Consider the following 16,143-nt stretch of genomic DNA (forward strand, 5'->3'; position numbering starts at 1 on the left):
TCTCATTAGGATCCTGTGTACTATTATAGTTTTTCACACCAAAGAAACTATTCGGTATTTCAGTTAAAGAAATCTCTGTATGAACATTAAAAATAGGGAATCCTAAAATAAAACTAAAAAGGAAAGTAAAAGAGAAAAGGCAATGATGTAACATCAAAATAATCCTTAATTCTGGAGATGAAAATGGTCCCTGAACATATTTAAATTGCTTCTCGCTCTTATAGTCTTAACTTACTCTTTTTTCACTATTTAGAGAATACTTTATTAGTTTCTGTAATCAAACCCACATAGATATGACCTTACATATTTAGTACGATGTGTTACCTCTGTACACATGGAAAAAAAATAAAATAAAATAAATTAACATTTCTAGACCAATATGGTTGTCCATTTCTGTACAATGCCAACTCAACACAGTAAATTGGGATGACTTTTTCCAAAGTTGGCAGCACCGTTAATATTTCCCAAAATTCAATTTATATATATATATAAAAAGACTAATAATAGTATGTTATTCATCGATAGCAGCAACAGCTTTTCCAGGTTCTACAGTCATCTGAACAAAATTATAGATATTCAGCACATTCCATTAAAAAACAAAAAACAAAAAAAAAACCAAAGAAAAGAATAATATCCAGACAACAGCAGAGTTCTGTTGCTGTTGTGGTACCTGGGATCATTTTTTCTATTAGCCTCTTAATCATCATCTGGAAAGAGAACATTCTAGAGTAATACACAGTGATTTATAGATGCCTTTGTAACTGGCTTCTTTCACAAAGTATATAATATTTTCCAGGTCATCCATGTTGAAGCTGATAGCAATACTTAATTTTATTATATATGAATATTCCATTGTATGGCTCTACCGTATTTTCTTTGTCAGTTTATCAGTTGTTGCACTATTTATTTATTAGCTGTTGTGAATGATGATGCTGGGCATTTGTGAGTTTTGTTTTGCTTTGCTGTATGGAGGGTGGAACTCAGCACCTGGCACATGCCAAACACGTGTTCTGCCAAGCTGTACTCTCACCCCTAATATGTACAAGTTTTTGGATGCATACACATTTTCATTTCTCCAAGATATATAACTAAAAGTAGAGTTATTGGTTCATTTCTTAATTAACTTTTAATTTTGGAGGGATTGCCAGGATGTATCCATTGTGGTAATACCATTTTACATGCCTACCAGCAACGAATTAGGGTTGTTTTCTTCCATTGCTTGATCTTCTGATAAATTTGTTGAATCTTCCGGGCATGGTGGTGCACACCTGTAATCCCAGCACTTGGGAGGCTGAGGCAGGAGGATTGCTGCGAGTTCGAGACCAGCCTGGGCTACATAGTGAGTTCCAGGTCAGTCTCAACTACATAGTGAGACCCTGTCTCAAAAAACAAAAACCAAACCAAACCAAAAAAAAAAATTTTTGTTGAATCAGTAGATCAGGAATCAGTGTCCCCATTTTGCAGTAGAGAATCTTCAAAGATAATTAAGTGTATAATTTCTACAAGTTACCGATCTAGGTGATGATTCTTGGGGTTGAGTCATGAAGTATTCATGGAATCTTATGGGACTTTAACATCTGTTTCATCCAAGGCCCACATTCACGGATGGGGCAGCTGAGGTGCAGTCAGAGGCACAAGTTGTCCCCAGCCACAGCTGGCTGATGGCAGAGTTAGGACAAGGTCTACAGTCTGCTGGCTGTAGTCCAGGGAGGTTCCTGCCTCTCAGCTCTGCCTCTTGCTTGGGCCTAGAACTCAGTTCCTCTCGCTGTGGATGCTCATTCAGAATGTAGCCCTGGGCTGGCTCCTTAAAATTCCAAGAGCCCAGCTGGAGAGACAAGGTCTATTTCCATGAAACTACAAACAAAACAAAACAAAAACAAAAAACAAAAAACAAAATTTGAGATGAGAAAACTACAAGAACAGGAAAACGTGTCAACTCAAGCAAAATGATCTTACTCTTTGGTGTCTGTTGATGGTTTGTATTGATCAGCACTTTTCCTTTTAGACATTGACAGCCCCAAAAACCTGGTGACTGACCAGGTGACAGAAAACACTGCCACTGTCTCCTGGGACCCAGTGGAGGCCGACATTGATAGGTATGTGGTGCGCTACACCTCTGCTGATGGAGAGACGAGAGAGATTCCCGTGAAGAAAGAGGAGAGAAGCACCATCCTGACAGGCCTGAGGCCAGGTGTGGAGTACAAGGTGGATGTGTGGGCCCAGAAGGGCACCCAGGATAGCAGGAAGGCCAGCACCAAGGCCCCCACAGGTAATGGATGTTGCTTTTTTGTATGTAACGCCTCTCAGGCTGAGCCTGCCATAAAGCGTGTTACTACACCATCTCTCGATGCCTTCAATGTGAAATAAGTATGTCAGCCTCATTCTTTAGTCTCCTCTGATTAATGGTGATTATCCACATTCACCCAGTGTCTCTCCAAATTTGTATTTCCTTTGTGGTCAGTCTCAAAGTATTTACCTTTAAATGGAAGTGGTGCAAAAGAACCATATTCATGTTGGGGTCTGCAAACTATGATGTACTTTAGGAAAACGTCTTTTACTGTAACCTGTTTGGAACAAAAGCGTTGTTGTTTTCTTAGTGTATTTCACTCTGAGGATCCTATGGTTGCAGAGATATATAGTAACAGTTCATAGTTTTAAGTTTTTCATTTTTCTTTCCTCCTTTGTTAGGGACAGGCTTATCTGTATGCTCTACATATATCTCAATAATCCACCCTTTTAAAGTTTATATCAGCTGCTTTAGTATAATCACAGCAGTGTCCACTTATTACTACTCTCAATTTCAGCACATTTTATCACCATAAGAAACATCCTGTTCAATAGCAGTTGAATACCTCATCCCTGCTCCCTCCAGCTTTAGATAACAGCCACTATCTGTCTCTATAGATTTTCCTGTTCTCGATAATTTAATATATAGAGATTTATAAAATGTATCATCTTTATGACTGCCTTCTTTCAAGAAGTGTAATATTTTCCAGGTTCAATACATGTTGTAACATATCAGTACTTAATTTTATTGTAAATTAATATTCCACTGTATGGATATACCATATTTTATACATCAATTCAGTGTTGGACAGTTGAGTTGTTTCCATTGTTTTGCTATTGTTAGAAATTATGCTGTGAACATTTTTATACCAGTTTGTGTGTGGACATATTTGCTTATGAGTGGAATTGCTAGATCATGTGGTGTTTCGATTATTTTTTTTCCTGATATCAGGAATCAAACTCAGGACCTTGTGCTTGCTTGTTAGGCAAGCACAGCGCTGCTGAGCTGCATACTCGGCCCTCAATCTTTAATCTTTGAGGAAATGCCAGAATGTTTTCCTTCTTGTTATACCATTTTACATGCCTACCAGCCACGAGTGAGGATTATTCTCTTTACTTACTTGGCTCCTAGATAAACTTGTTGAATCAGTAGAGCAGGAATAAGTGACCCCACTTTGCAGTTGAGAATCTTCTGATACAGTAAGGTGCATGATTTCTACAAGTCACACAGTTAGCCGATGATTCATGATGTTGGATCCATGAAACATTCATGGAATATTATGACACCTTAATATTACCTAAGTCTAAGGCCCACATTCGCAGTTGGGAAAACTAAGGTATAGTCAGAGGCAGCTGAGTTCTTTAAGGTCACAGCTAGCAAATAGCAGATCTGGGATAAGATAACTGGTCTGCTTACTACAAACCGGGGGGCTTCTTGTTCCCAAGATCTGCCTCTTGGCCTGAGCCTAGGACTCAGCCTCTCTGACTGTGGGTGTGATGCTCACCTAGGATGTGGTCCTGTCTGTGCTCCCTCTTGGAAGATTCAGGAATCCACTATGGAGAAAAGGTCCATGTCCATGAAATAAATGAGAACTAACATATGAGATGTAAAAACTATCTTTGTTCAAGTTTAATGGTTTCACTATTTGGTACCTCGTGGGGGTTTATATTTATCAGTATGTTTTCTTTTAGACATTGACAGCCCCAAAAACCTGGTGACTAACCAGGTGACAGAGAACACTGCCACTGTCTCCTGGGACCCAGTGGAGGCCGACATTGATAGGTACGTGGTGCGCTACACCTCTGCTGATGGAGAGACCAAGGAATTCCTGCTGGGGAAGGAGCAGAGAAGCACTGTCCTGACAGGCCTGAGGCCGGGTATGGAGTACAAGGTGGATGTGTGGGCCCAGAAGGGGGCGCAAGAGAGCAAAAAGGCCAACACCAAGGCCCCCACAGGTAATGGATACTGTTCTTTGGGAATGTAACACCTGTCAGGCTGAGCCTAAGGGAGGTCAGATTCTGTTTTCCTCCTGTGATGTAGGCAGACATCTATGGCATATGTACCAGCATGATGGTATTCCTTCTTTTTTTGAGACAGGGTCTCACTATGTAGTTGAGACTGACCTGGAGCTCACTACGTAGCTCAGGCTGGTCTCAAACTCACAGTGATCCTCCTGCCTCAGCCTCCCGAGTGCTGGGATTACAGGTGTGTGCCACCACACCTGGCGGTATTCCTTCATTATCAACTACACGCACCACTCCTCACGTCCCTTATGTCTGAGTTCCTTAGTACATCATCAGATCCTCATACATTCTAAACTCCTTTTGGATAGTTGTATTTATCAAAACCTCTTTTAAGTGTTTGGATGCTTTGCTGGAGACAATATTGATGGTCTCTTAGTGAGTTTGTGAGTGGGAACAGAAGCTGAAAAATATTGGTAATGGTGTATTAGTGATTTGATTTTAAAATATAGATTTGACCTCTGTAGAAAGTAGATGTGTGTGATTTGCTTTAGTATGAATTAATCATAATTTACAAAACTTATTTGTGACTACAAATAATGATAGGCTCCATGGATGGTACCCACGTGGTATTAGTATAGGGAATAATGAGGCCGGATGTTCCTTAGACTGTATGGGGTAAGTAGTTATTGACAAAAACACTCAAATAGCAGCAAGAATGACATTTACTCTTCTCTGTAAAATGGCAAAGTATAAGTGGACCAGAGTTCTAAGGATAAGGATAATGTTTGTGTTATATTAACATCTTATTAATATGAAAGAGATGTATAACCATATTTTGTACATCAGTAAACCAGCATGGCAAGTGAATCCATATATGCTGAAGACTATTAAAAAAGGATTCTAGGGCCAGGCTCAGTGGTTCCACCGCCTACCTTACAAGTGCAAGGTCCCAAGTTCGATCCCTGGTACCAAAAAAAAAGAAAGAAGGAAAAAAAGGATTCTGAATTTGGCTGATTTACTTAACAATATACAATACACATGTTTCATATGTCCCATCCTCTTCTGTGTTCTGGGAACACGGACAGTAATGGGATACAACCCTATTCTTCCCAGAGCTAATATTTGGATTTGTTGTAGAATTTTTTCATTTATGGAATGGGAGGTCTTCACTGCCATGAGAATAGATAGAAAATTGTTAGCTCCCTGTAAGTAGAGGTCTTCTTCAACCTTAATCACTGCACCCTTTCTAAAGCATGCCTTGTGTAGAGTGGGGCTCTATATACCTTTTTAAACAAATAAAGAGATTTGTCTTGTTAAAATTTTGGTAGAGGTAATAGCCCAGATCTTCAGATTCTGGTCAGTTGTGCTTTATACTTGGGACAAATATATCTGGGGGAGATGTATGTCCATGGAACAGCTAAAAAAAAGAAAAAGAAGAAAAGAGCATATGAAACGGGAAACCCACAAAACATGAAGGGTCTCATCCTGGCCAACCTGGCTAGCAGTTTCTACATCCCTGGGCCTGCCCAGAGCACGTACTAATTAGTACTTTTCCTCTTAGACATTGACAGCCCCAAAAACCTGGTAACCAACCAGGTGACAGAGAACACTGCCACTGTCTCCTGGGACCCTGTGCAGGCCGACATTGACAGGTATGTGGTGCGCTACACCTCTGCTGATGGAGAGACCAGGGAGATTCCAGTGAAGAAGGATAAGACCAGCACTGTCCTGACTGGCCTGAGGCCCGGGGTTGACTACACCGTCCATGTGTGGGCCCAGAAGGGCACGCGGGAGAGCAAGAAGGCCAACACTGAGGCCCCCACAGGTAATGGATATTGTTCTTTGGGAATGCAACACCTATCATGCTAAATCTCTGGGAGGTCAAGTTTTGTTTTGCTTTTCTTACCTTATCAGGTACCAGCAGGGAAGAGAAGAGTAAGCTGGAATAATTAATGCAGATTGACCCATTGCTGCAGAATGAGGATACAGCTGCTTTTGGGATCTGTGAACTTAGGGACTGTGGACTGCTTTAGGAGAGTGTCTTAGTCCACTTTATTCTATAACTGAATACCACAGATTATATAATGATAAATAGCACAAGTTTATCTAGCTCACAGCTCTGTAGGCTGAGAAGTTCAAGGGCACAGTGCTGGCTTCTGGTGAGGCCCTTCATGCTGCTCATAATATGGCAGAAGGGCCAGTGAAGATGCCTGACACAGAGAGACAGGGCAGTAGGGTACTGCAGTTAAATCTACTCCCATGTTAAGTAGCCCCCTCTCATGATAATGGCATCAATGCATCCATGAGGCCAGAGTCCTCATGTCACAGGATCTCACAAAGAGTCTACTTCTGATTACTGTTCTGGCCGCAATTAAATTTATCATGGATTTTGGAGTCAGACACTCAAATCATAGCTAAGAGTTCACTGTTAAAAAAAAAAAAGCAACCTTTCTTTTACCTAAAAAAACAAAAGAACAAAGCATAGTTCTAGACCTTCTGAGTGGCCCTACTCATGTTTTGAAACTCTTTCTTAACTTTTTGCCTCTTGGCAATAGAAAATTATACTGAAAAATGTGAAACCCATATAAAATTCCTAAAACTACAAAATGAAAGAACTGTTTTGTGGTAGGTTATTTTATGTGGGCTTGACTTAATAGATACTGTGTGGTATAAAGTTTCAGCTATTAACCCGTGAAGCTGGAGCCCTGTGTTCATCATGCTGCTAACTTTTAATAAACATCTGCTAAGTACCAGGCCTGGGGATCCAGTGGTAAACAAAACAAATGTGCTCTGTAGTCCCTTGGAGTCGAGTGGGAGAGATGCAAGAAAACAAATTTATAACAATTCTAATAAGTTGTATGAAAGAGATAACAACAGTGGTACAGATATAGAGAATAACAGGTAAGGATGGCTCTTAAATAGCGGCATGAATAGTAATAGGTTGCACATTGAAAGAGACACCCAAATGAGAGCTGTTTAAACAAGAAAGGAATTTATTAATCCCTGTAGAATGGTAGAGGATAAGCCAGAGTTGACAGGGTAGCTCCTGTACAAGAGACCCAGCCTCCTTCTTTTTTTAATTTTTGCTCACTCATCCCTAGGGAGTTGTCTTCATTTGCATGGTAACACCCACCTGCATTCTAGCTAGTGGGCAGGGACATGGGAACGGGCAGGGCATGACTGGAATATCGCACACATCCTCTCTTCTCACACTTCACCATCTGATCTAAGACATAATGCCAGACTTCATTACAAAGGGGTTGGAAATGAGATCTTCAGTCATTTGGCCATGAGCCCAGGTTCAACTCTGTTTCGCTGTCATATGAGGTTAAATAGCCGCATGTAACTAATATGACTCTTTAAGTTTTAATTAATTAAAATAATTAAAATAAAAATTATTTCTTCAGTTGGATTAGCCACATTTTACATGGTCAGTAGCCACATGTGACTAATGGCTACCTTGTTGGACAGTGTAGATTATGTGATACTTGTGGCATTGCTGATAGATCTGCTAGACTGTGCTTGTAGAAGAAGGGAAGGAGGGATACTGGTGAAGTTAACTATTTCTGGGAAAAGCTAAGAGCACATGTGATCATCCTAAGCTGTAACAGATGTGAAATAGTTGAGGAACTGCAAAAAGGCTGGTATCATTGGAGCATAGAAGATGAGGGAGCAAGTATCTTGAAATGAGGCAGGAAGGACCAAGGTTAGGTCATATAGAAACACATCATGCCTAAAAGAGGAAGTGTGCTATACTTACTAGAAGCATGACACGGTACAGTCGTCATTTAAAACTCTTTTTCAGGTCAGAGTGAGGAGAATGAATGAAAGTGACAAAAGTAGAAGTGGGAAAATTAGTAAAGGAGCTATTATAAAAATCTTGTTGAGAGACGGTGATGACTTGAGCAAGTGTGATGGTGGTAGGGATAGAGAAAAGAAGATGTCTTGGGAATGTACTTTAGAGGGATAAATGTTGACCCATGAGATATGTGTACAAAGAAAATGGGGAACCAAGTATGATGTGAACAACATGGAAGATTATGCAATCATTTTTTGTGAAGGGAGGCTGTTGGGGGGATGTCAAGACACTTATATATTTAAGTTTGAGGGAGTTATTAGATTCCTTGGTTAATTGATTTATTTATTAATTCCACAGACACTTAATGAGTGTCTGATACAGGCCGGACACTGTGATGCAATAGTAGATACAAGCCTGGAGCTCAGAACTGATAACGCTTTTGGAATAATGAGTATCTAAAATTTCAAACTGTAGACATGGGGGAGATTGCCTGGGGAGAGATGAATAGAAACAGGAGAAGAGGGAGCTTTGGGTGCACTGCTATTTGGAAGTTGCTAAGGAGGAGAAGGCAGAGGAGACAGTGAAATAGGAAGGCAATCAGGGTAGTGTGTAGACATGGAAATCGAGAGTTGAGAATGTTCCAAGAAGAAGATAGTGCATTAACTCTGCTAAATACCACTCAAATTTGAATGAAGTATGCATGCCAGGTGTCCTCTAGAAAGATGTCCACCTAGAACGTTGGTGACCTACAGTAACAGAGTTAGGGGTGGTATAGAATCTTGACTGAGTTGAGGAGTGAACGGGAGGTGAGTGAGATTGAGCTGTGCAGACCCTTCTCTCGAGTTTGTCGGTTCTGAGGTGTAGAGAAATGAAACAACGTAGGGAGGGACGGGATTTTACATTGGTTTGTCTGGAACTGATGGCGTAGAAAAGACTGATGGTGCAGGAGTGAGGGGGCACAAGGAAAGGTGCAAAGTCCTTGAGAAGGTGAGAGGCTCAACATTCAGAACATAAAGGTTCTAGGCTTGGTTTGAACACAAGAAAACAAGAAGAATTTGGGCTTCCATTCTCCTGTGCTTTTATAAGTCAAGTGGAAGAGAAGCTGTTGCTTTGCTCTCAAATTCATTTAAACAAAACAACTACCAGTAGATACCATAGAGATTACAACAGATTGTTTCAACAAGAGTTGTTGCTAAGGTTTTTATGGTAATTTGGAGGAGAACTACAGGAGCAAAAAATTTCCGTATTGGTAAACTGAGAGAAGATATGATTCCTTCCAGTCTTAATATCCAGTGCTTGCTTCCCTGGAAAATGGAACCTGAGGGCCTCTTACCCCTGTTTTAAATTATGATTTTGCTTTAAACCATGATTATTGATAACCAGAGTGAAGAGCTCCCTTGGTTCTAAATTCAGCCTTTTTTCTCTGTTTTAAAAAAGAAATTGACAGCCCCAAAAACCTGGTGACCAATCGGGTGACAGAAACTACAGCCACCATTTCCTGGGACCCAGTGAGAGCCACCATTGACAAGTACATGGTGCGCTACACGTCTGCAGATGGAGAGACAAAGGAGATTCCAGTGGCAAAGGAGCAGAGCAGCACCATCCTGAAGGGCCTGAAGCCTGGTGTGGCATACACGGTTCAAGTGTGGGCTGTGAAAGGGGCTCGGGAGAGCAAGAAGGTCAACACCAAGGCCCTGACAGGTACAGTGGGGAGCAGTCCAGGGGAACCCTTCGCACTCTTCAAGAGTGAATCCTCTTCTGTGACTGGGCCAGGGAGTGGAACAGGAAGGGTTGTTGACTCATCTGAAGACAGTTCTCAAGGTGTTTGTTACTTACGTTTCAAGGAGATGGTTTGGCATAACTGTTCAGATAAGATGGCAGTGTAGGGCATTGGTGCAGTGGTTGTGTACAAGGTGACTTCCCTCAGCCGCATCCACCTAGCCCAGATGTCAAGCCCAGAATGTGGTTGGGCCTCGGGTCTAGTTGAGAGAAGACGGAGGCGGGAATTTCTGTTTCCCTCTTCCAGGGTGGGGCCCAAGGTGGAGCATTCTCCTCTGTGTGGCTTCTAGAGGGTGGTCGGAGATGCCTGGGCTGTGTCTATTTTGGTGTGTGATGTGGCCTCCAGCCTTGGCTTGACATCATGGAATCAGGCTTAGAGGGCCCTGGAAGGTCTGTGGGGCCCTTCAAAGAATCTGTTCATCCCCTCCAAGGCCAAGTGCACCAACGGGTGATGCTGCATTTAGGAGTACCTTAAATTTCATCATAATTTTGTTGGTTAAAATTATCCATCATTTAAATCTCAAAATTTAGTACGTTATAGCAGAAAGTTTCAAACTAAAAAAAGATGTGTGAAAAAAATCTCATTTTCTCACCCCAGATACTCAGTACCCTGTGTAGTTCTCCAACATCAATAGTAACCAGTGTTTCCCTCCATCCATCCTCCTACCTTTCTTTTGCTGCCTTTTCTTTGTTCCTTTTATTATCTCTTCTTTCTTTATCGTTCTTTGCTTCACTTTCCCCATTTTAAAGACAGTAATGAAATTGCCTTATTTCTACTCCATAGAAATGTGAATGTAACCAAGACAGACATCTCAAGTCCATGGCCAGGGGAATGGCTGGGCAGTCAAAGAGATGGCAGACATGAATTTAAAACTACTTAAACAGTTACAATTTTGCATTCATTTTGAAAGAAAATCTGGTTTTTCTGTGTGATAGAATAAGATCCATGCCAGATGTTGTGCTTTAGAAAATCAAACCAAGCTGATATAATAGAAATTTAAGATTTGTCAAAACAACCTAATTCAAAGCAACAGCTGTCTGATTTCTATTAAAATATTGCAATTCAGTTCTCAGCTGAAATGCTGCTGGGTAGAAAATAGCCTGGAGACATCTTTTTGGGAGCTTCTAAATTAAAATTGCCTTCTATGATGTTTCTTCAAAATGGAAATTTCCATTCATATCTTATTTAGTTAAAAAAATGAGCTGTCTGACCAGTTATAGTGGTGACTTGTTTTTGCTGAGCTTTAGTTTTCCTGGTCTGCCGTGTGTACTCAGTGTTTGAGTGGAGAAATACATACAGGAAAAGCTCCCTGCTTTTTCTGCCCACCTTCTTTCTTTGTTAAAAATACCCTCCTGTCTGCCTTTTTGTTTGCACTAGATATGCATCTAAGGCCACATACTTGGATATTTAAAAAACACAACTTTGTATTTCTGTGCTAACTTCCATTATAAGCCCCATTCTGTTTGATGATCAGAAATCTAAGGACATTAAGAGTCATGCCCTTCCTCAGTGCTGTGTAAAGACTCAAGAGTTTCCCAGTGCCAGGCATTTAGTCATTTCTCCGGGCAGATGTTTGCTGAGTCAGCCCTGGTGTCTGTGAGCAGGACCCTTGAGCAGGGTTGTCTCATCTTCCCATGTTACTTTGGAAGCCCTACCTTCTTGGAGAACCCATCTTTGAGTCTGGACTGCACAGAGCAAATAATTCCCGGGATATTCTGCTGGGAAGTGGGTCAGCCTCTCCCTGTCAGCCTGTGCAGTGTCCTAGTCCTCAGTGGATCTTTATTTTTGGAAATAAAGGTCAGGAGGGTCAGGAAAGCACTATTGCAAGGAAGAACAGACTCACTAAATGTTTGGAGGGAAGAAGAGAAATGGGAATATGAATGAAGAAAGTATAAATTAATAGTTTAAGAATTACCTTGTCTGGTTGTATTTTAGTAATAATAGTTGCCTAATTTTTTTATTTATAGAAATCGATCCTCCCAAAAACTTTCGTCCATTCGGTGTAACACATTCTGGTGGGGCACTGACCTGGATGCCCCCCTCTGCTCAGATTGATGGGTACATTCTGACCTACCAGTTCCCCAATGGCACCGTGAAGGTACTGATCTTTCTTTTCTCTTGTTGCCTTCTCTGTGCAGCCTCTCTGTGAAGCGACTGCCGTGGGCAAGTAGGCTTGATTGCTGGCCAGATGGTAACCTGCTGATCAGTCAGTTGATCCTTATTGGTCACCTGCTATGTGCAAGGGGACGGTGCTAAGCAGAGTCGTTTGTGAATAATGTGGTCTCATTAAGGACTGATCTTTCTGTCTGCTCCTACTGACCACTGTATATTTGCTGGCCACATATCTGCCCTTTTAAAAAATATTATTATGGTTGGTCTTCCCTAATACAAGCTCCATGAGCAGGGAATTTTTGTCTGTTTTGTTTATTGTTGTATCTCAAGTTCTTAGGATTGTGGTTAATACATGGTAGGTGCTTATTTTAACAGTATACCTCCCCCATGAATCTGAAGGCAGCAAATATGTAAAACTTGCCCAGGTGGAAGGTTGTCATTCTTTCCCCTTGGTAAGGAAGAAGGAAGAGGGAGGAAAAAAGGAAGGGCACTTTCACTTATTTGTGATTTCATTTAATGCTTCTGACAGTCTGACTTATGAGGAAGTAAGACAGATTAAGAAGGATGTATTGAAATACTATTTCTGTGTCTCACAGATATCAGTGGCTGTTTCAAGCCCTCTTTCAGCATTTCTTTAGCCCAGCATTGCCTCCTCACTGCTTCTAGCGGTGGCTATAGTCAGTGCACATTATGTATCTGAAGGTGGATGCCCTGGAAAGAATAGCCTGTGCTTCCTAAGTGGCAGGACGTGGTGTGACATTTCAACCAGTGCTCCTACTGGGATTGAATCTCCATGGCACAGCCCTCCAGAGAAGTGTCTGGGACCCATGGGGTTTCTGGGCTGCCTCCAGGCTCTTGGAGAGCAACTATTGGTAACCCCAGGGTATGCTCTTGATCCCTAGGAGGTACGACGGGAAAGAGGTGAACAGAGGTTCGAGTTGCAAGGCCTTGAGCAGGGCATCACCTACCCTGCCTCCTTGGTTGCTTTTAAGGGTGATCACCGGAGCAGGAGTGTGTCCACATCCCTCTCAACAGGTAACGCAGAATCCTGCCATAGGAGTTGCTAGTGCAATAGCAGCTGAGCAGGGGCGAGGCCAAGGGGCAGCAAGTGCTTATAGACCTATGGGTCTCTCCTCTGGGAAATGAAAATGGAGTTATGGATTCAAAAGAAATCGACTCACAGTGAGAGGCTACAGAAGGAAGCGAAACAGAGCATTGCTTTGTGGGGGAAATGGTTTGGGCAAAAAAGGGATATGAATTTGACTTTGGTACTGTTGCATTTGCAGAGTTTGAGACCAGAGTGAGGGAGAAAAAAAGATGTGAGAGAAGATTTGGAAGAACAAAGATAACGGGGGTTATGAAACAATTTCCAAGCAAAATAAATAGCCTTAAAAAAGTAGAGGCCTTAGTGAAAGAATTCTTTTCTTCCTTGACTTTCTTCTAACAATACTGCCTTTCTATCTGGCTCCCAGTTGATGCCCGTTTTCCACACCCCTCGGACTGCAGTCAGGTTCAGCAGAACAGCGACGCTGCCAGCGGCCTCTACACCATCTACCTGAATGGTGATGTCAGCCGGCCCCTCAAGGTTTACTGCGACATGGACACGGACGGAGGCGGCTGGATTGTGAGTCCTGCAGAGCCCTGGGAGTTCCATGGAGCACTTGTTTCTCTGCCCACAGAGCTGGTCACAGCTGCCCCGTGGAACATTTGGGGGGGTCTACTTCTTTAGCCATAGGAGGGAGGATCTTTGGTGACTTGCAGCTGTTTTGAGAGAGTGTAAGGTTAGAGCCTAATACTAAACATCTGTCATAGAACAGGCTTGGTTAAACAGGGCTGAAAATTATGCAGGCTTGTGGGTTTGTAATCAGTAATACCCTAAATTATTACCCAAACCATTACCTAAATTTTATCTACTTTCAAGCACTTTGAAAAACATAGCTTTAGAGTAAATGAGAAAGGATTCTTATTCCTATTTTACAGATAGAGAAAGTGAGGCCAACAGAGAAAAGCACCTTGTCTACTTCATACAAGTGAACGGCGAAGATAGGTCTAGATTTTAGGCCTCCAGCCTCCTAACTCATTGGTTTTCCCAGTGTGTCATCCAGGACAAATATGCACAGCCTCTTTGGGGTCTTGGTTCTCTGAATTGGAGCCTGTTGTCCAGGCACTGTGCCTTGGTTCCAACAGGACAGAAACAAGGCCTTTTGGGCTTTGATTTAAAAGACTAGGACCTGGAAAAGGGAAGCATGGGCAGTGTCCTAATGGCTCCTGTTCTCTTTGGTGCTTTTATTCGCTTGGGTCATTGTCTGCTTAAACCACATGGCATCTCTTTGATTGCGTTATGATCCAATTATATGATGAGCTCCCTTTGCAGTTTGTAGTCCCATCCTTCCATCTCCCACACCCCACTTCTCTCTGTGCCCAAACGGATAGAAGCTCTCGATACCCCAAACCAGCATGCAGCCTTCACCTGCTGTGTACATTCACCTCATTGTGGGAGAGAGAAAGTATGTATCGTGGTACTCAGAGCTGTATCCATTTACACCTTCGCTCAGGAGTCTGGGAAACCAAAGACACTTGAGCAGCCATGGGCAAAATGATACCATCTGATGAGCAGCAATGAAGAAGAGTTATTATCTGCACATTTATTGAGATGTTTGGCATCTGACAGCTGAAAGGCAGTGACTGGATTGGACGGGGAAATTCCTGATTGATTTGTAAAATAACTGAACAGAATGGAATGTCCAGCTGACCAGGCCCATAGGGTTGTACCTGCTGCTTTTCATCAGCACCATTGTAGCTCTAAGCATTTAGTCCCCTCAGGCCTGAAGCCCAATTTCCTGCCATTGTGCCTGTAATTGGCCATTGGCAGGATGTTTGTACTGTCTAGTGTGACCTTTCTGAAAGCCAATCTTACATAGGGAAAGAGATGTTTGTCTAGCATAGCCTTTAGGAAAGAGATCTGTTGGTCTGTCTGCCTGGGAAGTCCATGAATTAATGCACTAATATTTATTGAGCTCCAACTGTGCATCGGGTCCTGTTTTCTGAATTTAAAATCTAGCAGTGAAAGAATCAGACTAAAATCTCTGCACTTAAGGAGCCTGCACTCTCTATCCTGCCCATGAAAATGACCTTGGCTCCATACAGTCAATTCCAGAAATAAGCCACTCTGCGATTAACCAACTCCAGTTCCCCACCCCACCCCACCCCAAATCTTGTTTTGTGACCTAGCTTCCTAGAAATAATCCATGAGACTCTACAGGATCGTCTAAGTTCCAGAAATCACATGGAGTCTTGAAAACTTCAAAACCACATATTTTACTGGCAGTTTTCTTTTCTTTTTTTTGGCGGGGGAGCATTTTTTGTCACTGAATGACGACGTATAGTACCCTGCTTCTTTTGAACTTTTAAAATCCTTTTAAGGAAATTCTCCACACCAGGCAGCAGGAATCCTGATTGGTGAACTGGCCAGACAAGCTCTGCCCTGAGGTAAAAGAGGCTGCTGGTGGGAAGCTGGAAAGAACATCAGGGAACACTTAAATGTCTCAGATATTTCCAGCTTTGTTTTCCATCTTGGAAGTCTTAAAGATTGCCCTTAGAAGCTCTTTCCACAGGCTTTTAAATGAAATTTTTATTTTTTCTTCCTGATTGAGTCATTCAGAACATTAAGTTCTTGAATGTAATGACAACTCTGGAGTATAGGACCAAATGCAAGGAATTTTTTTCCCCATTTGAGATTTATTTGCTAAAGAGCTTTTGTTACTCCCGAATACAGAAGTTTATTATAGTGCTTTCACTCAAGATGGGAATGAACTAGATTCTGAGAGAAGGCTGCCTGATCACAATGTAAAAATGATCCCTATGGGCTGGCTCATTTGAATTTGATATAATCGATTGCAAAGTTATATTTATTGAGATGTAATAATAACTTACCTATTTGTGCTGGACTCTGGACTAAGTATTTCATGATTTATTATGATTAATGATCTTGCTGAAACCTCAGTTTAAGCCCAGGAGAGCAGTTATCATCTTGATCTGTTAATTTTAAAAAGTAAAGCTTCTCAAGGTTAACCAACTGGCCCAAGGACACAGCTAGAAGCATGGATTTGGTCTAAGCAATGAGGGAAGAGCACCAGAATCTGCTCGCCTGGCCACGCTGTGTATTATTTAAAAAAAAAAAAAAAAAAAAAAAAAAAGGCTG

The 16,143-nt window shown here is 41.8% G+C and overlaps 1 protein-coding gene across 1 annotated transcript in view; it reads left to right on the plus strand.

Annotated features, from left to right (window-relative positions):
- Positions 1–16,143, plus strand: part of Tnn (tenascin N) — a 65,185-nt gene that overhangs the window by 35,174 nt on the left and 13,868 nt on the right. Inside the window, exons 13-19 of the mRNA XM_010630296.3 lie at positions 2,006–2,269; positions 3,979–4,242; positions 5,813–6,076; positions 9,488–9,751; positions 11,798–11,928; positions 12,845–12,977; positions 13,415–13,566. Of these exons, the coding sequence (XP_010628598.1) occupies positions 2,006–2,269; positions 3,979–4,242; positions 5,813–6,076; positions 9,488–9,751; positions 11,798–11,928; positions 12,845–12,977; positions 13,415–13,566 (1,472 nt within the window). The remainder of the gene's footprint in view (positions 1–2,005; positions 2,270–3,978; positions 4,243–5,812; positions 6,077–9,487; positions 9,752–11,797; positions 11,929–12,844; positions 12,978–13,414; positions 13,567–16,143) is intronic.

Source organism: Fukomys damarensis, unplaced genomic scaffold, assembly GCF_012274545.1.
Source record: "Fukomys damarensis isolate Sample0158 unplaced genomic scaffold, DMR_v1.0_HiC HiC_scaffold_11, whole genome shotgun sequence".
In the NCBI taxonomy this organism is placed as follows: Eukaryota; Metazoa; Chordata; class Mammalia; order Rodentia; family Bathyergidae; genus Fukomys; species Fukomys damarensis.